The 26,669-nt window shown below is 39.3% G+C and overlaps 1 protein-coding gene across 1 annotated transcript in view; it reads right to left on the bottom strand.

The window, feature by feature from the left end:
• LOC101169035 (adenylate cyclase type 6) overlaps nt 1-25,722 on the bottom strand; it is a 33,283-nt gene extending 7,561 nt beyond the window's left edge. The window contains exons 1-15 of the mRNA XM_023956577.1: nt 25,502-25,722; nt 23,307-23,500; nt 22,322-23,195; nt 6,864-7,013; nt 6,397-6,518; nt 5,432-5,543; nt 4,536-4,663; nt 4,190-4,348; nt 3,961-4,102; nt 3,697-3,825; nt 1,139-1,167; nt 737-884; nt 568-665; nt 383-470; nt 150-266 (exon numbers count right to left, since the gene is read on the bottom strand). Of these exons, the coding sequence (XP_023812345.1) occupies nt 150-266; nt 383-470; nt 568-665; nt 737-884; nt 1,139-1,167; nt 3,697-3,825; nt 3,961-4,102; nt 4,190-4,348; nt 4,536-4,663; nt 5,432-5,543; nt 6,397-6,518; nt 6,864-7,013; nt 22,322-23,194 (2,295 nt within the window). The 5' untranslated portion in view covers nt 23,195; nt 23,307-23,500; nt 25,502-25,722. The remainder of the gene's footprint in view (nt 1-149; nt 267-382; nt 471-567; nt 666-736; nt 885-1,138; nt 1,168-3,696; nt 3,826-3,960; nt 4,103-4,189; nt 4,349-4,535; nt 4,664-5,431; nt 5,544-6,396; nt 6,519-6,863; nt 7,014-22,321; nt 23,196-23,306; nt 23,501-25,501) is intronic.
• Between the last annotated feature and the right edge of the window lie 947 nt (nt 25,723-26,669).

Here is a 26,669-nt window from a genome sequence, read left to right as displayed (position 1 = left end):
CAGAAAATGCACGATGTAATATGGACAAACAAAGAAACCAGGCACGTCCAACGCCCACCTTCTTATTTTTTGTTGTTGGTCATTGTGTTTCAACATGTCTACACACAACTGTTTGGTGATTGAAAAACTACATGAATTCCAATGCCTACCATATTAGCAAAAGACGAAACAAAGAGGAGGAGGATGGTGAAGACCCCCACCAATGTCCTGTTTGCTCGAGAATGGATTATTTTTCCGGTAAGTGTTTGCAAGGCAGCTGGGAAGAGCTTTCATACAGGCAGCAAAGTAGAGATCAGAGAAGAAAGACTTTGTGAATGATGCTGATTGAAGACATATGTATTTAACAATTACTGTTATCTCAAGAAATCTGCAAGAATCCTACTTTGATGCAGGAATAGATGGCACAGAGGAAGAGGATGTTTGAGAGAATGATGAAGATGCTGATGTAAAGGCCAAGCATAAGTGCTGTTCTGTGGAAAAGAAGAAGTCAAGCTCATAAGACACAGCTCATTTTCTATGGATAATTTAGTACCTAGGAAGATGCAATTTGTCAGAAAGCCCACTTACTTTGGAAATATAATCATCTGAATAAAACAGATGAAACAGAACACAAGAAGTGTGCATGCCACATATCCTCCAAATCGGTTGTCCATCTTTTTGGAGAACTAAAATGAAAGAAATGGATTCAGCTCAGGAGAAAATTTGTCAAGTCAGCACGTTTCATTGTGAAGTCAACCTTCTTCTCCAGGTCAGCTTTCTGAAAAGTGAGCAGGAACTTTTTGACGTGATCTCTCCTCAGCTGGTCAATGCTGCGCGCATCGATGGCCCGTCCAAGAAACTCATCCACCTCTTCTTCAGGGTTCAAGACTTCCTGAGTGCATCGACTGTGAGGCACAGGAAACAGAAAATAACTGCATGCTGAGAGCTCATATCTGTGTGAATGTTTATGGGAGAGATTTTGCCTGTGTTATGACAGGCAGCAAGGCTCAGAGCTAATGTAGGATTAGTGCCGCACTGGATTTAACTGAATAAAACTAACAGTGGGCTCTGAAGACAAAGTGCTACAGATCCAGTCTGCCAGTCAGCTTCTCATAACAAAAGCTGCCCTAACAACAATAACTAAGGTCAAAATACTCACTTTTCTTTGCTGGATGCCGCAACAAGCCCCTGAGGAAAGGCAAAAACATTAGAGCACGTTTATTAGAAGAAGAAATAAAAAAACACAGGCGTAGAAAACTGATACATTATTTTAGACAGACTCAGACATCTGAACAGTTAATCCCTGTGAGCCAGACTGATGTTTTAATTAATGCTTGGAGGCTTCAAATTACACCCTCTTTGCCCCTGGGGCTCAAACCCTATGAGAGGGAGAGGACAAGGGAGGAAAAAAGATGGGAGGAGAGTAGGAAAGAAAAGGAAATGAGACTTTACAAAAAGAAAAGGGGAGAGGGAGAAGAAACTCAAGGGCCAGAAAATATCTGCAGCCTCTTCTGGGGGTGTAAATAACAAACTAACTATCCCTGGAAGCCTTTTCACTACTGCTGTGTTTGATGGAACAAATCAATACCTTATCTCACATTTCTATTGTCTCTTCCAGGCCAGTGCTGCACATCCTTTCCTTTTATGTCACATTGTAGCTCAAAAGTTCACATTTGAAGAGCGCTGTCTAAAATTACCCTAAAACGGAGCAGGGGAGCAGCTAGTCTAGCTGCTTTGTGCAGATGGACTGTAATCCTTCCCTGTCAAAGTGAAAGGATGTTACATTTCATGTATTGGATTTGCGGAGCTACTTGGTCTTTAAACCTACATGTTCAGATGAAAGGTTGAACCTTAGGGAAGGTATTTTCTTTAAACCATGATTTTCAAATATAATGTTTGCCTCACCTAAACTTCTAAAATAAAAATATTAGGTATATTTTAATTCAAAAAAGAGTTTTGTGGAATCATTTTTCCAGGCTAAGGCTGATAAAATGGCTTCTGACAGCTGAGGAAAATGAAGATTTAAGTGGCTTTCCCAAATAGACAATGCCTGTTAAAACCAGGATTAAAGCTTAAAACCAAACGAAAAGATCTACAAATAAAGTAATAAAAAACCTTTGAACATTTGTAAAATGTAGCATTTATATTGCTCAAAAAGAATAATATGTTGTTCCAAAAATCCAAGAACTCCTAATAATTCATTTCAAATTCCTTTTAAAACATTAAATAGGTCATATCCACACTCTAACTCAAAATCTCTGCTCTCCCCTGGATGACAGAGAAGAGGGAAACACTCAGCCAGAACTGAAGATCCCCACATCATTTATCATAGAAATCATGGCCGTACTCAGATTTAAGACAGGAGGGTTAGATCTGTTGCAAGTTCATTTTACAGGAGGATTTGTTTAAGGGATTGTCTCATCTCCTGTATTAGTAAAGTTCTTGAACATCATCCATTCAAAACAACAACACAGATTTCCAGAAATAAGTACTATTTATATTCCCATTCTTGGTTGGAAATGGTTCAAATTCCAGTCAAAGATATTTCTCAAACATGTGTGCAAGATAAGACCGTGGTAGTCTATTCCAGCATTAATTTGGGATTCTACCTAAACTCTGTGGACATGTCAGCGTGTTGGCATACACATACATTCCAGCATAAACAAGCAGGGAAGCTCACAATGCTCACTTATATTTGAGGCATTTGCTAATCAGGATATCACATGATTCGCTTGTTCAGATTTTTGTAATGGAACCAGATAAGAGAAGAGCCTAAAATACTTGCTGACAGCTGTTCTCTCACAATGTCCTTCCATTTGAAACAGAGAACTGTTTCTGGTGAAAAGAATTCCGATTAAAACAGTTTATGTCAGACTTATTTTAAATCAAAAGTTTCCATCCAAATGCGCCACTAACATTAATTTACTGTCAAATAAGCAATTAATTTGTTAAACTATTTGTTAAACTGAACCAATTCTACAAATCATCATGGTTGTGTTCCTATATATTCTATGATTTTCTACAAGAATTCAACAACTGTCAGGAGTGTTTAAAAAATGCAAAAACAGTTTTAAAAAGACAGCAAAGCCTCAGATCAGGCAGACAGCTAAAACTGTCTGCATGCCTTCATTTCACTTCATTGTAGAATGAAAGTTTGCACTGCAGTTGTGCCATTTTGAGCTCATAATCTGTAGACTCAGCTCAGCACGTCATCCTTATTCTAGCTAAAACCATCAAAGTCAATGCAGGCAAAGCAGCTACTAAGGAACTGTGGTGTCCTCTTTTAACAGCTCAGAACTTTACACTTGATGGTTACTATTAAACATTTAGAAATTTGCTTAAAAAGCAACAATATGCAAATATCAAAAATAAAATTGAGGTTTCAAATTATTATCCCTTCTTTATGATTGAAAATTCTCTTAAATTAAAATCATGTTTTTTGTGTTTTTAACATGTACTTAGGGCATATTTCTCATTATGGAGGACACGTATCAAGAAAATTAATATTAAAATTGCATTTCTGAGCAAATTGTTGTTAATCAGGAGCAGACAAAAACATGCTGTTTGAAGAAGCTTGTAGTTGTTCCATAAAATCTACAATCAGCAGGCCACAAGGAGGAGGACTTTAAATGTTTAAATAAAAACAAAACAATACTGATCTAACAGAAAGCAGACACTCATTTACACTAAAAAGAAAAATGGTTTAGTGTGTCTCACTATTCTGTTGTAAAGTTTGGATTCCTTGCTTCTGGTGAATGATGTGTTTGGCACCCAACGCGGCATCAGCCCATCTGCAGAGTTTGCACGTACTCTCTGCATCTTCGCCATCATGGCTTTCTCCTCTTTCTGGTGGTGAAAAAAATTAAAATAACGCCGTGTGAGCCAGGTGACAAGCCATTATACTGTTTGTGTGAAATACGGCACTTGTTTGATACTCTGAAGTTGTTGAGCAGATAACTCCTGTGTGTGTTTTGCACTAACCCTTTTCTGGCTGCAGCCAAGCACCAAGAAGGTTTCAATGTTGTTCTCTTTCAAGTAAGCATTCCTCTCTCCTCCAAACCCTGGCTCCACCTCGTAGTCCCCGTTCAGATACTGCAGTGTGGCTTTGGTGATGTGGATCCGTCTTAACAAACACAAAAGTTTTAGACATCTTTTGTAGTCTGTGACACTTTTCTTGACAGGGGTACTGGGCAGAAAAGGAAAGGCTTACCCCGCTTTCCCTCCCGCCTCCATTTGATTGGCAAGCGTCACGTCGTTAGACCACACGTCAAACTGCCACTTGCGCAGGCCCAGCACCCCACAGTGAACACGCCCGCTGTGAATGCCCACCCGCATGTTCACATTAACACCTGTCACTTCTCTCACCAGCCTGGAGATGCACATAAAAATCCAAAGATAAAAATACACATGCAGTCTGGAAAAATTCTATACGTTCACCTTCACGGTTTTGCCTTAGAAAAGTCTGTCACACAAAAGAGGACACCACACAAAATAATTTTATTTAACCTTCTGAAAGACAGTGACCGATTATTTAGGGTACTCTTAAATTCACTCACGAGATGGCTTCAATCATGTCCACTCCCATTTCTACACAGCAGTGGGCGTGGTCAGCCCGAGGTTCAGGCAGCCCTGAAACACAGTAGTAACAGTCCCCGAGGATTTTGATTCGCAGGCAGTGGTTCTCCTGTACGACAAAGACACACAAACGCACAGAAATTATTAGACCTCTAGTTTTCGAGCGCTTTGTTGTGTTAGAGACCCACTCCGTTGGAAATCGTGTTTTTGGTCTTTTTAACATGTTCTTGTGGCATTTTTTCATGATGGAGGATATATATTAAGAAAATTGTGATTAAAATTGCAATTCTGAGTATTTCTTTTTCAAATTGCTGTGAATTAGATGATAAAATGCTATTGGCATTTGTTACGTAGAAAGTACACCAGGCGGGCCACAGGCTCCCTGCTCTGCTCCATTCTGATGCATCCACTTGTAGACGTCTAACACCATGTGCATCTTTGTTCTCCTCGTCTGGTGCAAAACTGTACAGCTGAATAGCTCCAATATTGCTCGCAAGTTTTGTTGCACCCGTAATGTTAGGTTGGGGGTGTGAGGGGCTGTAAGCTAGCAGGAGAGTGTGTAAACAGAGCCCTCTGTTATGGGTGATATGAAGGGGGAGGGGGTAGAGTTGCTACAGTCCTATGTCCTAGAAAACGACACAGGTTTTTTCTTCTTTTTAATTATGGTTAAAAACAGCATAATCATTATTTAAAAAAAAAAATTGGTAAAACTTTTTAAATAAATCCAAAGATGATGAGAGTGGATCTTTGAGAAAAGATGCATCATTTTTAATCATTCTGTAAACAGGTGTTTCAGAATACAACCTACACACAAACACAAAAAGCAACAGATTCATCATAACAGGCTAGAGAGGCAATAGTTTCACGGGAGTCTCACCGAGGCCAACTTGTCAAAGCGGGCAAACAGTTCATTCAGCGTCATGACCAACTCCTGAGCCGTGCACTGAGATGCCAGGCTGGTGAATCCCTCGATGTCTGCAAACAGAATGCTGTGGAGAGGGGAAGGATCACAGAGACCACTGAATACTTAGAAAGAGTCTGAGAACTACACCACCAAGTACAACAGAGGACAAGTCAAATGGGCCTAATATCTCCCACCCATGACAAGTTTGGTCTGCCAAGTGTGCAAAACATTCAAACCCACACATCTGTTTAGCTTTCCCTCTTATTATCAAAGCTAATGTCAATCATGGTTCTTACTCCAAGTATTAATAAAAGAAACAACAAAACTCAATTTCCAGTGGGATTTGACAGATGGCGCCACAAAATAAGCAATTAGACAAACTTTAGGCTGAGGAGGAATTGACAATGTGCTTGATAATGTTTTCAGAGGGCATTTTAGGCGGCTTGTGATTGGACAGTTTGGCTCATCTGCACACTGCCATCAACATAAAATTGTTTCTGTAAACTTTTATGTTTAACCAAACCTGACATTTTGTAAGAAAATACAGTCAATGTGGATAGATTGTCATTAAATAAATTTTAGATAATTTTCTACTTTTCTTGATGTTTTCTTTAGGCTTTAAAGCTTTTATCTTTGCCCTGTAATTGCCCAACTGTAGCTATAACTTATCTTTACACCTTAGGCCAAAGCTTCAGCATTTGTTTCAGCAGTGCAGAGTATACAAAGGTTAGATAAAATGTTAAACGGAGGTGTGCAACAGTTAAATACATTAAGGCTCTGACAGCATAACTACAAAACAATATGGAAAACTAATGCTGTCAGAGGAATTACTGTTGGAGTCACACTGCACATAACACAACTGCCTGTACAGGGAAGTCATAGCAGTGCCTTCTTTAATAAATGTTATAGTGAACACATGTACTGGTGTTACGTTTTACCTAACATTGTCGTGTTTTTGGATGTAGATCTTGTGAAACATCATATCTTCTTTCTTGGCATTGATATCAGCCTTCATTTCCATGGCAACGTGCCTTGGCAGCACTGACAGCAGTAATCGCTCCTAAGAGAGTCAAATACAGATGTAAATTAAGAAAGACACGCAGGCAGACGACAGTGCACATTCCTTTTTGTCCCTTTTCAGTCAGAATGCTCGGTGAGTCATTAAGCCTGGTAGGTATCTATGTAGGAATGTGTTAGTCAAACAGAGAGAAGCCGGGATCCGTGTTTACACTCCATAGCATATTGCTGGCCTCAAAAACCGAGACAACAAATTAGAGTAAAAGAAGGAGACACCCATTTGCTCCTGTTTTGCATTGGTCATATGTTGCATAGCAGATCTTGGGCACGGCTGCCTTCAGGCCTTGTTTTGCTTAGGCTTGCAGGTGTCTGTGTTCAGTCTGTGTACCTGCTGCTGGTTTTCCCTCTGCAGGTGTAGCCTGGCCTGAATGTATCCTCGTGTCTCCTGGAAAGCTTGTCTCTGGGAGACCTCGGCGGGGTAGTGGGTGCAGATTCCAATCATATTAGTACACAGGAAGATTAATATGTTGGCGCTGATCTAAAACAAAAAAAAATAGACAAGTGAGATCCGGCATAAAAAGGAAAACGCAAAGTATGCACAAGTCGCAACGCAACAGTACATTGAACTAGGCCTGACCTGGGTGAGGTCATTGAGTAAAATTGATAACATTCGGTGTCATAAGAGCAACTGCAAGGCGAAAAATTCCTCAAACATCTGAGGAGCCATTAGCAGTGATCTGGCTGGAGATGATAAGCATGGTTGCTCTGCAAGAAGGCATTTTCTTTAGCTTGTGTTGTGTAAGGCAAACAAGATACCTAAATGGATGAGATGGTCACAAGAATCCCAAATTATATGGATTTGAGTGGAATTTGAACTAATTGTTGACTTTAGCTTGTAAAAGAAACGGACAGATTTCGAAGAAAAAAACATTAAATGGTCTAGCAAAACAATACTTTAAATCAGGAGTGCCCAATACGTTGATCGTGATCAACTGGTTGATCCCGAATGGGGTAGGTGGGTGGATCGCGGGCCATGAAAACCAATTAACTAAAACACTAAAAAAAAATATATATATATATATATTTAAATTTCAGCATTTAACTACTAGTTTTTCTTCCTCCAAATTTCAGAAAGGTGTGAGCGTTCAGTGTCAGACTCCTAAACCGTGGATGTAGTAGCTAGTGTGTCTAATCGACTGACAATCGCTCAAAAAAAAAAACTCAAACAGAACACACACAGAACGTTTCTATTGTCGGTACACCATGTGCTGCTGCGCCGTTGACATGACAACAACGAACACACTGGGACAATTCAACAAGCTGTTAAAAGTAAAAAAGACAGGAACTTTTTGTCATGTTGTAATCCTACATTTTCATGTAAATGTATCTATTTAATTTAAAATAATTGTCTGATCCACTTTAGAATCAGTGTATTTAAGTACCGTACATAAATATCACAATTAAATCAGACGTATGTAGATCTTTTGGAACTTGTCGTCTCAAAAGTGGCTCAACAACAAAAAAAAGTGTGGGCACCACATAGATAATGTAATTAGTAGTTTATTTACACGTCTTTCCTTGCACAGAAGTAAAAGCAGACATTGGTACTTCATTTTTGCATTGTGAGCTTGAAAAACAGCCTGAACATCATTATCTGTTCCTTGAGTAAATTAGGTTTAGCTTTTGAGCGCAGCTTGCTTAGTGGAGTCATTGACCTTAAAGGCATTCCTCTTTTCCGTCTCTTTTTGTGGGTGCTTGTGAAGTATCAGACCCATCTGGTGATTTGAGTCTGTTAGCAATTTCTCACTAGCCCATAGCCAAAACTCAACATCAGAAGCTTCCCCGAAGCGCAGAAACACACGGACATGCGCACACTCAAGATTCTTCATGTAAAGAAACACACTCCAGCCTGGGAATGTCACTTGACCCATGACCAGAGCTCCAGAGTGTTTCCTCCAAAGTTGATATCATTTCTAATGAGGAAAAAGACATGCTTGCACACGAAACAAGGACTAAATTAATATTTTTCCAAACAGTAGCATTATGGCTTAAGGTGAGAAGGTGAAAAACCTTATCACCTCGTACCATCATGTCTGAGGAAGGTCTGGTATGTTGCTAAACCAGTGTGTGTTTGTGTGCATGCTTGAGCAGTAGTTTGCGTTCATGAAAAGGATGACCATAGAGAAATGTTCGTTTGTAGATTGAAGATGGTTATTTCCATGAGTACAATTCCTGCCTATTTTTAAGGATCTGTCAGTTCTTTCTCAAAATGTAAATAAAAATACATTTAAAGAAGGAAAACTAAAGCTGCTGATCTATAGAATATACACACTGGTACAGAGCAAAGATGGTATAGTGGCATTAAATTTGTTGAATTATCACTGCCTTCCACACAGTCCTGTAAAAAAAGTTTACACTGTATTCACAAGAACACGCCATTTGTTGTCAAAACAAGGGTGAAGATAACCTCACAACCAGCGCTCGAAACTGAGTACCATCACAACAGTACCGACTATGATCTGTTTTGGTTGCCTTTAAACCTAAAAGCACGTGGTTCAATAAAATTAGGAGTAAATTAAACTGCTGAAATTAACTGTGATGGTTGGATTTTAAGCATGTTTTTAATTTATGAATAACCACTGGAACTGGAGCTCAAACAGATAAAGAAGAGAAAGGTAACTTGGTCACCTTAACCCCAAATAAGTCTCTAAAATAAAACATACATCTAGGTTTCTTTGTTTTGGTTGGTATCTGGACTTTGACTGTGCTATTGCAACATACAGATCTAGCAGGTTTTATCCCTTCTGTTGTTCATTTGCAGCTGTGCTCGCTCTGAATCCCACAGTGGTTGCATTACCCATTCTCTGATAAATATATATTGTCAGGCAGATGGCTATACTTAGACATTTATGTGCTAGTTGAATCAGACTACAAGTCATAGCTTTACAGTTCAACAAAATCTCTGTAACACTAGACCCTGAAATGCAATTTAAAAAAAAATCTGTATTCTGATAAATAGTCAGAGTGTAATTATGTAGGCAAAGCATATGTAATTAATGGGCTAAATTATTATCCCCAGTGGTTATTTGATTGTTTTATCTATTTATGTCTTCATTTATAAGTTATTAAATAAATAATAATTGCTCCTCTACAAATGTTGTTATCCCTTCACCTAATATCCTAAAACTAAAAACCTTTACTTTTTTATGTTGGCATCTAAAATGTTTAGCAATTAAAATAACTTTATAAAAACCAACAAGTGTAAAACCTGCCATCATGTTCACAAAAAGCTAAACATATATGAATGTAATAATGCTCAGCACAACATCTTCATAAAGAAAAGTTTTAATTTCCAATGTAAAACTGGAGTTCTATCTTTTCCAGAGGGTTAGTCAGAATTTCTGCTTTGCTGGCTTGAGTTTTATGAGGACTATTTACCAAAGATAAAGACAACCCTGATAGGAATGCTTTTTTCAGGAATTGTATGCCAGTAAAAGTAAATGTCGTGTTACTACTGTGTCGAGTAGAATGCCAGAAACTTTTACAATCAAGGTCAAGCTGTTCTGAAGGTGTTTTGTCAGGTAAAGTGGTCTGAAACTTTACTGATATACAAAGTTCAGCTGTCACATCATCTTTGCCTTTTTGAAATACTGTTATTGCATCATTACCTGAACACACGCATGCATATATTTGCAAAAAAACTGTGATAAAGACACTTTTAACACTTAACTGTCATCATACTTCCCAGGTTTCTTCCTTTTTTTCCCTTTAAACCTCTTAGGACCTGGCGTCCACATGCATGAACATCACATTTTGGGTCATATTACCACAGTAGTTAATTGCACTGTAACTGCATATTTCAAGGGTTAGCTCAAATATTAGCTCGGGTCTTAAGAGGTTAAACTAGCAGGCTAACTAGTTTCCAAATTTAGACCAAAGACTTTTAACGTTGCATCCTCTCCAGGAAAAATCACAGTGTGGTTTATTTCTTAGCAATAACATTTAAATCTATAGAAAAAGGTTGCAATTTTTAAATAAATGTTTTCTCAAAATCAGTCTAAAGAAAATGGCAAACCATTGATAAAAAAGACATTTTTCCTGGCAATCGAAATATGAAATCAATCAAAATTGTAATAACATAAAGTTAATGGTGAAAAAAATGATAAAATATTTTATGAAACACATGAGGCTGTTATTGTACATTTCTGGGATAATTCATCAGTAAAATAACATCTCTCATACGTATGCTGTGATGCACATATGTTAAGCAAATAGAATAATTGAGAAGACGAAATGCCCAAATAAACAAAAAAAAAAGTATAGACTGAGTCAAATTGGAAGTCTGTAAGCACAGGTTTGCATGAGTGAAGCTAAAAATGGTTAGCTTTTGATTTTTAAGGTTCCAAAGGAAAGTTGTTCAAGTTCCAACATCTCCCCAAGGAGGGTTTCACACCTTCACATAATTTTCCATATGTGGATTTGAAGAAAAATGACTACAAACTTGCTTTACAGCCTGAAGTTTAGCACAGTCTCCTAACTTTAAACATTGATGTAGTGCGAAGAAACGCCTCAAAGATGTTGGCTTTATTCTCTTTTTAACCACTAATCTTGACTAAGAGTATCTCCCATTGATGTCTGCTGACCATTCGTTGAGCAGATTTTGCCTCAGTGGAGCTAGCTTGTCTCAGCTTTGCTTTTGCAAAGGAAAAGAGGCCAAACATCGGCTTATAAGGTCTGGATCACAGAATGGTGGTTTATGAAGTGAGGCACAGGGATCGAATGTTAAAGGAGAAACTGAGGAAAGGGATGGAAAAGATCTCTTCTTGGTAAACACACAGCAAATCCACTCTGCTTTTAGTAATATCCCACTGGACAATAACCTCAGAAACAAGCAAGCTGGAATGTACATGTGCACAAATTCAGTGATCCATTTGGGAACAATGAGGAATGCAATTGCCTGTATGTTAATGGGGAAAATGTATTTTAATGACATGCAACACTAGGCTTGCTGCACTGTAATAACTAACTCAAGTTGACTGTGATAGGTCAGTCTGTGAGCAGAGCTGAAAAAGGTCACACATTTATGATTTTAAATTGAGTCGGATATCCAAACAGAGACAATGCACAAAATAGGAGCTAAATACTCATATATCTGACATTACCGCCTTTAATGAAATCATTCCAAAATCTTTTAGATTTAATTTCTTCAGAAAAATATAACCAGGCGAGAAACAAGACATTCCAACAACACTTAGCGCCAGAAAAGCTGGAGTTTAAACTTTAAAAGGCCACAGTGCTACATCCCATAAGTCAACACAAAGTCTCTTGAGAGCCTGCCTGCTTTTGACATAAGGACTACTCTAAGGCAAATGACCTTTGACAGGCATCTGGAGCTTTTAAAATGTCTGACAAAAATGAATGTCCCAAGCTGTGGTCCACAGACTGAAACATTGTACTGGAGCGGTAAAAATAGCAAATATTATGGGATTTTGTTGCACTAGTTCCAACCTAATTGGTGGTAAATATGATGTGTAATTACTGACATAGGGAAGTAGGTTTCCCTTATAAAGATATGTCTTAAAGATGGGTGGGGGGTGCATGACTTGGGTCATGACTTGACCATCTTGGGTCACGGCCATCTAAAATCAGAATTCTTTTTTTTTGTCAAGACGTGGTTTAAACCAAAATTAGTCTCATACGACCGGTGAGACCATGAAGACTTTGACAAAAGCAAGGAACAGGAAGGGAAAAAGGCTTTCTGGATTTATTTGTCTTAAAGCATGTGATTTGCATCATGTTTAATAATTAAATTCTCACAGCCTAACTTATGTTTATTAAAAAAATATATTAAAATGTCATGTCCCCTGGAAGGACATTATACAGTTATTCCCTCTTGTCAATGAAGATTCTGATTCGAGATACTTTATTTGGAGGAGGGGACGTATGTAACACTATTTTCATTCCTCTTTGGTGTTTCTTGTGAGCTTGACAGTTACATGACGTAAGGTGACAAATGGACTTCTGGATGTGAATGAAAAGGGCAGAATAAAGTAGCAGTCCTCTACACCCAAACGTATCTCTGAGCTCCTTATTTTATTTATGAAACTCCACACCGAACCCCAAGAAAGCCAGCAACACTAATAATTATTTGGTTTAGAGTCGTCTAAAAGTTCGTAACTTTTTTGTTTTTTAAATCTATCTGGACATAAAGCTTCACAAAACGCTCCATATCTTTCATCTTTCAGCATGGCTCAGATACGCAGACAACTTTGGTGTTTTTGTCACGTACATTCATGATTGTTTTCTCGTAAATTTACTTGTTTCAAAGTCATACAAGTACGACTTTAAAAAACATAAATTTATGAGAGAAAAGTCATAAATTTATCCGATGACTTTTAAAGCCACAAATATATGACTTTTTTCTTGTAATTTAACAGTTATGACTTTTTTCTTGAACATTTAGGACTGTAATTTAAAAAAAAATGTTTTTGTTTGTAAACTGTCCATAAAACTCTGTTGTATCTTTGACCAGTGCTCACACTGAAAGCTACGGACCGGCGAATTACCAACGTTGCTTCTTTTAAGTATGCACACCTGCAAATGTGAATTTATGGTTCTGGCTTCAACATATTCTAAAAACTATAGGGAGGCAGTAAAAGTGTAATTGAAATTGGACTTTCTTTTTCTTTTTGGCTCACGCTTTTGGATCGAAAACATTGCTAACTTTTTCCTTGTCAGAGCTCTTAACTACTCAGTTGTGTGGGGTCAGGCTTTTCCTGGTCAGGGAGACAGAGGGAGGGAACAGGCAGGACTGGACACAGTAACTCTCCTCCCAGCTGTGTCCTTACTAACCTTCCACTTCCTGCCCGCTGACACCAACACAGGCACAGCTGCAATTACAGCACAGAGACTGAGGGAACACTAAACAAGTTCAATTAGCCTGAACAACCAGGCGAGAAGCCACACTAACTCTTGTTTTTAATTTGAGCGGTTTGCCTGGATCTTGAACAGCAAACATACGCCTGAATCCCAGAGTTCCTCAATCTGCTGCTAATGCATTTTCTTGTAAGCGTAACGTACAGCCGAATCCCAAGGCTAGCATTTACATTTAACACAGAACAGTGCAATGTAAACATTGAAGACAGCTCTGCAGCAGGAAACAATGCAACACAGTTTCTCCATGTTCACATAATCCATACTCCTATGAGTGACTTTTCTCAGGGAGTGAACTACACCGCATTAACGTGCGTGATGAACGCCAATGAAAACTCACGAGAGCTTTGTTTAGACTGTCTGGCTGCGTAAGAGTCTGTTTACAGTCTTTGCAATTTTAACTGCTGTCCTGCCCTGTTCTCTTTCTTCAGCCATGAACAATATTGGCTCTAACTACAAAGCATACAGATCAATAACCAGGACACAAACAGGTTATAGTTCAAACAGCACAAAATACTTGTTTTTATGAGCTGCTCAGTCAAGGATGAGTTGAAACTGAACTCATGCATGTGACAAATCCACCTACTGGGTCAACATCAGCAGGCGTCACGTGACATGTTTATGAAGACCATATATAAACAGTGGTTAATGAGAATAAAAGTCACTAGTGTAGGATTTCAGTGCGTATTGTAGAAATAAGACAAACAGCAAATGTTGGCAGTGTGACCTATTATCTACGCTGTCCTGTTTAACTCTGCTGCGTATAGCTTCATACCAGTATTAGTAATATCCATTATCAACACTCATTTGTATGCGCTTTTCAGTGGGAGAACTTGCTGGACGAAAACTACGACAACAAAAAAACACCTTTTTAGATGGGCCCGGGGTGTAGGAAATTCTAGCCACAAGGCCAGAGTCTTGTTACTAAATCTGACATCATTCACCAAAAATGCAAGAAAGGCATAGTGTGAGACAAAAAGCTCAGCCCCTAAGCTTTGCAGCCAGAACAAACATCTATATCATCTGAACAAAATCATTACAATGATCTGTTTTTCCATTTAAAGTACACAGTGTGGAGATTTGGACGGGTAAAGAGGCTCTATAATGTCCCTGACAATAAGGAGAACATGGGCCAGACAGAGTGCTGTACATTTCAACGGGAAGAAAGTGCTGCCTGTTTATATACTGATAATGAGCATGTTGTTACAGCCTCACTTCTATAACGTGCTTTCCTGCCAATCTGATTTATGGTGTCACGTTCAGCTGTGGGCTTGTATGTGGAACAGTGGAAATAAAGAGACATTGATTGGTGTGATGTTGACCTCTGACGATGAGCTCGTCATCTCCAGCTCACCTGCTCCAGGATTGACATTAAGTTGAATAAACATACACTAAACAATAAGGAATGTTTATATTTTAACACAACACAACTCACAAGGTCTTTATAAATACTTGCAAGGTGATTATCACTGCAGTTTAGCTTTAAGTACGTGTGTTTGCTTGTAGTCAACCAGTGCTAGTGTACCATGATCTAATTTTGGAAGCCAGCATTTCCTTATGCTTGATTCAAACTGCTATTATTAGGCTGCCTATTATTTACCTTATCACCTTGCAATATTTTAGGACCAAGGTTTCATTTTTCACTAACAATAATTTTTCCTCTTGGAAGTTCGTATCATTTCCTGTGGTTGTAACACACTATGTGGTTTAGGTTGAAAAAGCCTGTCTTTTCACATTGCTCTCTTACTGTAAGAGAGATGATTTTTTCTAGCACTGAGTTAATGTGGACTTCAAACAGACCACAAGGCTTGATTTAAAACATTTAGATTTACAACATCCATTCAGAGACACAGAGCCAAGCCACTCCAGGGCTCCAGACTGCGAGCAATTGGTCGCATTTTGCGACCAAAATTTGAGAGTGTGCGACTGAATTTTACATCCAGTCGCACATGCGCGACCAGTAAATTTGCCTCCCCCACCCTTCGTATTTTTTATACATTAAACGTGGAAGGGGCACGTCAATGATCAATGAAATAATCAATGAGACGCGAGCGCACACGCACGCAGGCAGACACACACACTCGCGCACATACTCATGAAACGCGAACACGTACACTCTCGCGTGATACCTGTCTGTGAGGCGGCCACTGCGTGTGAGAAGAATAGGGAAAGCCACTGTGAGTGGCTAAAATGCGTGGAGGGGGCGGGGCCTAGAGATAATCGAGTGCGCGTAAACATCTGTGGGAAGGAAACGGAGAGACAAATATCACAACCTGATATGTGCGTCTGAACTATGGGTAAGCGAACTATTGATTCATTCTTCCGACCTGCGGCTAGTGTACCAGTGCCAGAGTGTACAGCAGGGGTCTCAAACTCGCGGCCCGCAGGCTATTTGCGGCCCCCAAGATCATATTTTGAAGGTTTAATGTTTAATATGAAGGTTTAATGTTACTGCAGACCGCCAGTTTGTATGAATGACACTTTTTCATTGTTGTGCGCGGAGCTGACCAACCAATCACAGTGGGGTATATGACTCTTGGGGGCGTGACAATGACAGGGTTTGAAAGCAGGACACCTGACAGCCCCCTCCCTCCCCGGACCACATTAAGGAGTTCCTTACTTTCCTTTAGAACGTATCTATTCGCTCGTAATTTTCTAAATACATGCAGTCCGTGCTGAACTTTTCTCTGGGTCACACAGAACCGGTTTAGGTTTTGGTTACGGTTACGGCGGCGCATCAAAGGGTTATGCACGGCCGTTACGGCAGCACACCGCTCCCGCGGGAGTCGGGTCAGCTGAGGAGAATAAATGTCCCACACCTACATGCGTGACAGCTAACGGGTCTTGAACTTTAAACACGCTCGAGCAAAAACAACATTTGTTTTAGACTCACTGAAAATACGTGGGGAAAATGCAACGATAGACGTGTTTGAGATGAACCGGCACCTCGCCTGGATCGTTGGGGAGACCGGGGGGGGGGGGGGGGGGGGGGGGCTGTGAGATGAAGGCGAATCTGCAGCAAGACTGAAGGAGGACAGGAAATTGGAGTTGTCCTTAACATTCAATTTAGTTTCAATATTCTTCTCCCCCTTAGTATGATCTGTGTTATTACATATTTTATGATTATTTTAATGTTTTGTGATGTATGTAGCCTTTTTTAATGAATTGGTATTTTAAATTGTTTTAATTAATCACTCCACTACAAAAACCATCAGGACACATGTCCCATAATGCATTGTTTTGTAGTCTGTAGGGCAGCTTTCAGTCAGTTCAGTTTCCAGCTGTGTCCGGGTAGGTTTGCCCCTTGCTCCCACCCCTTTCTCGCGATATTTTTGTGATGATTGACAGTTGATGTTGGAGCAAAAACAAAAATATATGTCACACACCAGGTGATCTGCGCAGCGTTGAGTTCACCTGGGTGATCTGAAACACGCTTATTGTGCATCTTGGCTGCACCTATTTGGTGTCACAAAGATAAATTTCCATCCGTTTTCTTTACTTATCTGTACTGTCATGACAGCGATGGTGCTGTCATTTTACCTTCTTGTTGCATTTTCAAAAGTGAAGAATAAAATGTGACACTGAATTAGAAACAGCACATTGTAATTTCTGCATCTATTATTAAAGTATTTATTAGTAATACAGTGGAAATTAGTAGATTTGATTAGAATGTTGATTTACGGTATGCGCCCCTAAATTTTCTGGTTGCGCCCCTAAAATTTTCAGTTAGGGGCCACTGTGCTCCTAGTGAAAAAAGTTAGTCTGGAGCCCTGCACTCCAAGCAGCTCCTAAGAAAAAGGATCACTCATTTAGTAACTGCACACTAAATGACAGATTTCCTTAAGGTAGTATATATCAAATGAATCAAATCAAATGAATGGACAGCTTCTAAAAGTATTGTAAAAGTGTTCTGAGTGGTCTGTTATTGTCATTATGCATTTTTTAGCCAAAATTAAAAAAAACACGGTAAATTTGTAGGTCACAGTTTCTGCAGAGCGGCAGGAGTTCATTAGATATGTGCCTCTGAGTTGTAGACAAGACTGTTGGTGTGGAGTGAGCCTCCCTCCATTTCCCATCATCACTTTGTTTACACTTTCACCCGCTAGCTTCCAGCCCCCTCACAACCCCAACCTAACATTACCGGAGCAACAAAAATGGCGAGCAATATTGGAGCTATCCTGCCTTACAGTTTTGAGGTAGATGCCTACTCAGACGAGGAAAATAAAGACGAACATGGATCTATTTGTCTGCTAGTGGATGGATCAAAATGGTGCGGAGCAGGGTGCTTGTCGCTTGCTGTGAGAGAAATGCCACAAGAACATGTTAGAAACACCAAAAACACCATTTTCATTGGAGTGGGTCTGTAAACACAGTTGTTGAGCATATATTTTTTTTAACACATTCTGATCTTCATGATTTCTAAAGCATTACTAATTACTACTTTTGCATTTGCTTTATTAAGTAAATCTGGGTAAAAAGAAGAAATGGCCTAAAAACATAAATGTTATTAAGACAATAAATGCAACATTGTTAAATTCAGCTAGTAACAAAAATATTAAACCTCCTTCTGTTTATCCACTGTAATGAGACGGAAGAAATGATGTATTCAAACCATAATAAACACTGACCGATTAACCAAATAGCTAGTTTAGATGTGTAAGAACCTTTTCAGCATTAGGATTACAAATGACTAATTGGAACATATCATCAGTTCTTATTTGGTAAATGAAATTTCTCAACTGCTGCTTAGGTTTAGCAATAAGGTGTGACCTGGTTAATCATAGAATCAGGAATTTGTTTGGCCAAATCAACTGAAGTCTATCTAATGTTTTCATGATGGCAGAAGGGCAAACATGTGCATCCATGTGTGTGTTCAGGTAATTTTAAGCTTTGGATGCATTACTCTTCCCTCAGGCATGTTCTGACATTGCTTTTTATCAGTAACTTTTTAATCTTTGTTAGAATGAACAAGTGGTATGTTTCTACGAGCCTTCTATTTGTTGACCCCCACAAGAATCTGCCAGGAATCTGCACAGGAACTGGTTTTTCTAGTGCATGATCAGCACACAACAACCAACCAAGGGCTAGATGCTCTTTTGAGATTATGCTGTGTGGACAAGATTTTCCAATGAAGCCCCACACATGACAAAAGCACCAGTTTTTAATAGTTTAGCCATAAAAATGCATAGACGTTAAGATTCCAATTAACTGGAGCAGATAAAATCTAGAAAGATCTCTCAAACCTTGATTTAAATATTGTAAAAGTTGGTCAATTAAAGCACATGAAAACACACAAATACATATAAGAGGTGGTGTCTGACAGCTAAATGTATCTGCTATTTACTGTGTCCAACTTCTAGTCCACATCTTAATCTTTGGTGCCACGGTCAAAGTTCTGAATTCAGGGGAGGGCACCAAAGTAGGAGGTTGTCATGGTGCATTTTGTGTTGTTTTCTGAGAGACACAACACTTCTGACACAAAAGATTCATAACAACAAGGGTAAAAAAATATGCTGGTGATCTTATTGAATGTACATTACCACAAAACTTTGTACTTGTGAAACATAAATTTCATCATAATTTCTTAGGCTACCCCTGATTATTCCCCCCTCCACCTTTAGAGAGTAACTTTCACGCATTCCCCCTCTTTAAATTGTGCTCCCTCACTTTATCCTTGAACTTTTAATTCTAATATTATAGTTGCTAATTTTATTGCCATGTGCCCCTTTATCATGCAATAAAAGCTTTAACATTTTCCAATCTATTTTAGGGCATGGTTTGGTTTACAGGGGTTGTCTAAGAGACTCTTTTAGAATGACATTGTTCAGAGTGCTGAGCTTAAACTCCTTTGTACTCATGCAATAATGAATAAAAAAAACATAAATTTATACGATAAATTAGATTTTGTAAAGAGTCAAATATTTAAGCTCTATTAGCAAACAACAGGGACAGTTTTTCAATAGGAGTAAGTTTGAAAATGCAGCTCTTTTTAATGAAATCCTGACAGTATCCCCCACATGCACAAAAGATGAGGGTTAAACATTTGGGTGGTGGGCGCACATTACATGGAGAGTAGCAGAGAAAAGGTCTCTGTTTCTGAGATCTTTACAACCAGAGCGTCTCTGTAGTTCTCAGAGCAGAGAAGCACAAAGTGGTGAAACACTTGGATTCATACAAACAATTCCCATGAGTGGTTCAGTCATCCAATAGTAAAGTAAAAGGCCATCCCATCTGAGAGGGGGATTGAGAGAATGGAATTATGACTCACAAATTAGAAATAGAGATAAAAAGAAAGGATACTGGTGGGTCTTTACAACAGGATGAGTCACTCTTTTCTTTATTTTATGCTCTCCGTCCATGTGTTGTCCCCTTGTCAACACTGTAAACCCCGCACACCCCCACCTCCCCTATTCTATCACAGAGGTTCTTTACAAAGACTGCATTGTCCTTGCTGTCATTAGTTTCACGTCTTCTCAGCTCTGATCATGCACAAATATCGCTGCAGGGAAAGCACCAAAAGGAGAAAGGACCAGAACAGACACAGAGCTGGAGGATGATAAGGTCCCAGAAGAGGAGCAGCTCTCGGGGCCACAGAGTTTGTGCTGACTTAAACATGTGTGACACAAACTGAATACAGCTCCCAGATTCTGAACATGTGTGAGAAGCTGGAAGCCTAGGAAGCTGCCAACTGAGTTTGGAAGGTGACCATGAAACGTTCTGTGTTTATACAACATCAATGTCACACATGCCCGATGCAAATCTCAGGTCAGTACATTCATCCTCACTGAAGGAGGATGAAGAACAGAGGAGAGCTATCTTTCTCACGAAAGTAGAATACAAGTAAAAGCAATAAATGCTCAGACAACCAGCAGGACCAAAAAATTAGTTTGAGCAGCTCAGCTACCCGATAATATAGTTTTGTCAATATTGCCTTGTATATTGTGGCTCCACATTTACCTGGTTGATTAGATGTGACAAATCCAATATTGTATCAGGAGAGTCCAGTTCAACTTATCTCAACCCAGCAGTTCTTTTTAAAACACTCTATTCCACCGGGGAAGGAAAAATGTTCAGAAAGGTCAGCGACCTAAAAAAAAAGCACGTTGGATGTAAAAAGAGCAGAACAACTCCCCACTCAAAGACGAAGCAAAGACATTCTCACACTTACAAGAACTACTTCCCTGTGCAGCTCTCAGCTGTAATTTTATCATTCGACATCAAATAAAAGACAAGAAATGTTGGGTGGAAAAACATGCTGCACAACACACGAGCAGAACGCGGAGTTTAAATTTATTGCTGAAAAATACAGATTTTACTATCATTAGCAATGGGTCTGATTTAATTTTGGGGTAAACTAAGACCAGATGCAGAACAGAACAATAGTAGGACCGTCTGGCTATGTGGAGAGAAACTATACAATCATCTTTTTAGGAGTTCAAGGCATGTTGAATAACTTGTGAATATATTATATTATCATCACAGGAAAATTAATATACAAAAACTTTTTAGCTTTAAAAGACCCATTCTAATCCACTTTTGAGCTATTTTTAAAGTATTCCCAGTGGATAATTAATTGTGATTATGCCGTTTATAGTCAAAATTCATTTTAAAAAGTGTTGTTTTCTAGAAAATAGTTTCTGCATGAATGGAGCGGAACTACTAGCCCACCCATTGTATTTTCGTCATCACAAATAAGCTCTTTTTTAAACATTTTTTTGTCGTCTTAATTAATTTTCTTAATATATGTCCTCCATCCTTACATAATGCCAAAAAACATGTTAAAAACACAATTTTCAATTTATTGTCATAGGCTGCTTTGGTAAACATCTCATTCACACAGTCCTGCAATATCCTAAAACAAATGCAAACCTCCACAAAACATAAAATAAAAGCTATGAAAACATCTTATGCTGCAAGCTAAGCAATGACAAACGATGCTCAAAAGGAAGACGCATACATTCTGTTTTCCATTAAAAATCTTAAGCGCAATCGAAGTTTTGAATTCACCCCACCCTGTTTCATTAAACTACAATAGTCTCGTTGTTGTGGAGGATTCTGGCCTGGATGGCACCATATTATGCTATCATGATCTTCCTTCACAATGCAGCTAAACAGACTCTTTCTACCCAGATGACCCTATGCAAACCCCTAAAAAGACCTGATAGTAGCGTCCCTGTGACACCAAAAGAGCCTCATTAAAAATCTCATTTGACAGCTGCTGAGCTCCACGACATCATCTACTTTTAGTTTGACACCTTTGACATGGAAAAGTGGCTAAGGAGTCTGCACAATGTTTGTCCTATATTGGTTGGAACAAAAAGTAGGACATTTCAACTGGTGAATACAGTAACAACATTGTACTCAACTGTATAGTAAATAGTACAATACATGATAGACTTCTTTTTTGTACTTGTTTCAGCTTTAAAAATTGCCTGCATATTTGCTGCAACATAAGGCCTTGCAGTAAAAATCTAAAGAATCTTATTTCACAGCAAAGAGATTTTATACATGCTGTACATAAGTAGGTAATTCACAATGTCATGAAAAAAGTGTTTTAGGCAATAGCGGCAGCTGTTGTTGCCACTATTACCTTTTAGATTTTCCCAAAAAGTAAATATATCAAGAGTTTTTTTTGTTTGTTTTTTTGCATCTTCACTTGAATAGAAAGTTATTCAATGTGCAAAAGCAGCAATCCTGCAAAAATGGTACCATCCCCAGCTGAAAAACTTTTTCAGAGCCAGACCAGAAATGACAAACATAAATGTGTTTAAACCACAACCTAAAACTTCAATGTGATGTTTAAATATGATGTAAAACACAAGAAAGAAGCTATTACCCAGCCAACAAAAATGCAACACTCCCAGTACATTTACATTCATATTACAAAGGTAATGTAAAGCATGCATTGCTTACCTGTTTGAAAACAAATTTGTCCTCTTGGTTAATCTGCCATGCGGTGACTGTGTGAATGGTGGACAGGACGGCTCCACTAAGCACAGCAGCTCTCATTCGAACTGGCAGCAGAGTGTAGATGATGTAGATGAAGAAGACTGTGCACCAGATGCCATCTGAGGCGCTGCGGGGAAACACCATGAGCACACCAAAGACCTGAACTACCATGAGCAACCCGATCACCAGGTAGCTCACGATCCACATGTAGTCTTGGTGGAAGCCGTTGCGATTGCACACCACCATCATTGCTAGAAAGAGAGCCATGGCCACAGAGAGCACTGAGATGTAGGCCACACTGAGGGCTGTGTGGATACAATGGAAAGTCAGCATGACTCCACACACCACCACCAGTACCCCCATCAGCATGGTCAGAGAGCTCTGGTTGAGTCTGAAGAAATAGCGCTGATAGAGGCGTTCCAGCTTGGTAGACTGAAATTTTTTGGATTGGAAAACCCACAAAAAACGCATCCAGCAGTCTGCTGCAGTCATCGTTTTGCAGCTGCCTTCTGCTGACTCCTCTAATTCCTCCACCTTGCTGTTCTTCAGGTCGCCATCTTCAAAGTCCAGATCAGTGCCACCAAGCACCCTTTTTCCATAGTGGTTCTCCTGCCAACCACAACGCAGGCCAAAGTTACCCCCACTGTTACCTGCGCTGCAGGAATTATGCTGGGGGGCCACATTAGGGCTCTCTAAGTCCTCTTGGTCTCTCAAACAGCTCATGTAACGTGGGTTGCATAGTGACGAGTTGTCCTTCCTCTTTTTGCCATTGTGTTCTCCCCATGTCGACTTTTGCTGGTTCTCTCTGTGTACAAAGAGACTTCTGGCCCACGACATCCTAACAAATCCAGGAGACAAAAATCATCACGCAAACTATGCAGAGTTTTTAACCTTTAAGCAATGCATATTGGAACGTTTCTTTCAAGCACAAAGATAAGCGTCCTCTCACCTGTGTGGCCTTTATTGTGTGAAGAAACACAGCACTCTTCTGCCTCTCCACTAGTTTATCCAAGCCAGCAGGCACCATGAGCTCACACTGGCCAGAGGCATCAGAGACGTACGTGTCTGTGTTTCAAGTGCACTTCTTCTATTTTTGTATCAACCCTATACACAGGCCTGTACCTCTACCAGCCACCTGTTTTCCTGAAGGAAAGTACAGACACACACATACACAAACAAAGCATGCAATGTTGTTTAGCAAACATGAAGATGAGTCGTGCAGCAGCTTCCACTTGTCATTTTGACATTAAACCATCATGTAAGAAACTATCTTTTCTCAAAAACTCGCTAAGCAACAGATTTTCTTCATATTCATACTTAGCTTCATACATTTAATAAACAGGGCGATCAGGGGTGTAACGATTTATTTTAACAAAGACTCGATTCATGTAATAATTTTTGGTTGGCGATTGCAATTATAGTCAATATTGGTTCATTTTGAAAGATCCAATTCACTGACCTAGAATCGGTCCAGGACATCTATAGCCTAAAATTCAACCAGTGTGACTCAGAGATAAATACCTGGGTACTGAACGGGCATTAGCACTTTAGAATGTGCTAATAATATTCCACTTGTATTATTTTGATCTGGAAAACAACAATGGGCTGAACTTTATGAAACACACTCTATCTTTAAAAATTCAAAGTGTTTCCACGCATTGGACTGTAATGATGGATTGATCATTTTTTGCTGTCATCACGTGTCTGTTGTGCACTGTGGTACAATTGGTCATTTTTACATTATAGTAAAATACAGTTCTCATTTCTAAATCTAAATGGTATTTTCCAATATCAATATCACTTCATTTAATTTTGAAAGATTTTATAATGGTATTGGTCCATTTGATTAACAACTTGCCCCAGACAGATCACTCTGGTTAGATAGTAGGAATAGGAATTTGATTCATTGGTTAAATCGAATAATCGTTACACCCCTAAGGTTTATGCTATATCTACCTGTACTGAAACCTTTATTTGTACAGAGATGCTCTATTTGACAGGAAAGACCAACTGAGAGGGTTCCATTAACGATCAAGAGATCGTTGTCAAGAGATCGAGAAATGAACATGTGTAACTTTAGGTTACTATCACAGGATTTAGATTAAAAGACAAATCTCTGTATGAAGGAAATGCATAGACCTAAACTTAAACAACTACACAACTTATGAACTAATGTGACAATCAGTTAAAGTTATGTGTGTGTTATAAGCTGAATTAAATGAGTCACATTCGCCTACATTTTATGCACACCCAAGACAGGTCAAACATTTCTTATGTAGCACAGCCTTCACATGCAGGAATCGGACAGTTTTCAAGAATTCAATCTGGATCACATGAATCAATTAGCCACTCTGTATATAATGGACAAATAACTTTGATTTGCTAGCCTTTATCTTTTTTTTTTTCCTTTATCAGCCATCATCAGGCGTGATATTGGAAAACATGTTTGGCTCTTGCACGTGTAGGCCCTCGCGGTCTGGTTGCGGGCAGTCGGTCGAAGCCCATTACATAACAGGACGCAGCAGCCAGCAGCAGCAGCAGCAGCAGCAGCAGCAGCAGCCTGCCTGCCTGCACGCATGAAGGCAGGCATTGCATGGAAAGTCCTCAGCTCTCCGTGCTCACATGTTGGCTCTTTGACCAGCATTTACAGAGACAGAGCCGGACAAAAGTCCACTGCTGCTCGGCACACTAAACTCCAAGACAAAAAACAAGAGGTCAAACATCTTTCAACTTCAGCCCTGGCAGCGTAAAGCTCCGCATCTGTGCTCTGCTCTGCTGTGCTGCGCAGTCCAGCCTCTAATTGATCAAATCTGTGGTCCACATGCACAATTTGGCATCACGTGAACCCCAACAAAACAGCCCAAAACATATGTCAGATTAGTAGATATTATGGCGAAATAAGCAACGGCTGATTATTTCTTCACACTCTCTTCCATGTGGGGCAACGTTTCAGTTCGCAGTCTTCAGAACTGCTGCGGCCGCTCCACGCGCAAACCCCTTTGCACACTAACGCGTCAGCTGTTGGCTGTTTATTTCCGAACGCTGTTCCATCTAACTGCCGTTCAGTTTACCCTTCACTGAATGGCCAGTGAGTGTGCGGAGCGGTTGGCCACCCTCAAAGCCGGACAGGGGAACTGTACTCACCATCGGATATTCATGTATGTCCGATAGATCCAACAGGAACGAGTCTGACTGCGCAGAGGAGCAGGGACCCCGGCGCTCACGCAGCAGCTCGGCGCGGTTCAGATGCGGGTCTGTCCGTCAAAGAAAAGGGCTTGGGGAAAGAGGGAAAACTGCAAAATGAGCAGGACAACACTCACTCCTGTCAGCCCAGTCAGTGTCTAGGTCTCTCTCTCTCCCTCCCTCCCTTTCTCTTTCAGTCTCCCAGGCGCCCTCTAGAGCCCGGTTGTCGTTATTTTCTATGATGAATGGCTTTTTTGACTTGTTTTAAATGGTTCTTTTACATTTATCTTAACTTTACAACATTACTCACGCTCTCATTTATAATGCAAAAAATTCCCCTTAAAAACTCAGGCAAAAATTGGATTTGATCATAAAAGATAAAAACAATGTAAGACAATAATCCCTGACAGACCAAAAGGCATTAAATAAATTAAAAAACAAAACAATGTAGCACCACCTACTGGTTGGAAAAATTTGTAATATCAGTCAAACGCAGACATTGAAAGTAAATACTCATGTGGATTACTGCAACAGATAATGATACACACAAAAAAACAAACAAACAAACAAAAAAGTTGACCCATGAGGAGATCACATTAGGTTTAAACAGTAAACCTGAAGGGCAACTCTACTGTTGACAGAGACTGTTTGTTTTGGGTTTTTTTAAACAAGAACACACCTTCAAAAACCCCAATTGGAACATTAAACACTGCAACACCTTTTCACAATTTCATCTAAAGTAGTTTAGATTATTTTTTTCATATTGGTACATATTTGAAGATTTTAAAGATAACACATATTAGACCAGGAAATGTTCGTGCTCTTAAAAAAAAGTCAACATCACGAGGTAAGTGACTCAAAATTGTTGGTGATTTGTTTTAAAGTGGAAAATCCATGACATTAGCTATTCTTAAGTATTTTTTATCATTAACTCTTACATTCAAATTAATTTAGAACTGATGTTGAAGGATTTCATCTGTATTTTTTCAGAACAAACTTGAGGAAATGTCTTCCCCAAGAATTTGCTTTGGCGGCTCTATTTAATTCATTTACTCTTTAAAAACTCAAAGCGGTCCATTAAATTCACTTATCACAATTATCCATGCATCTATTTTCTATTCTTGATTTT

The sequence above is a fragment of the Oryzias latipes genome, chromosome 7 (genome assembly GCF_002234675.1).
Source record: "Oryzias latipes chromosome 7, ASM223467v1".
Lineage (NCBI taxonomy): Eukaryota > Metazoa > Chordata > Actinopteri > Beloniformes > Adrianichthyidae > Oryzias > Oryzias latipes.
This window is presented reverse-complemented; position numbering and strand designations above follow the sequence as displayed.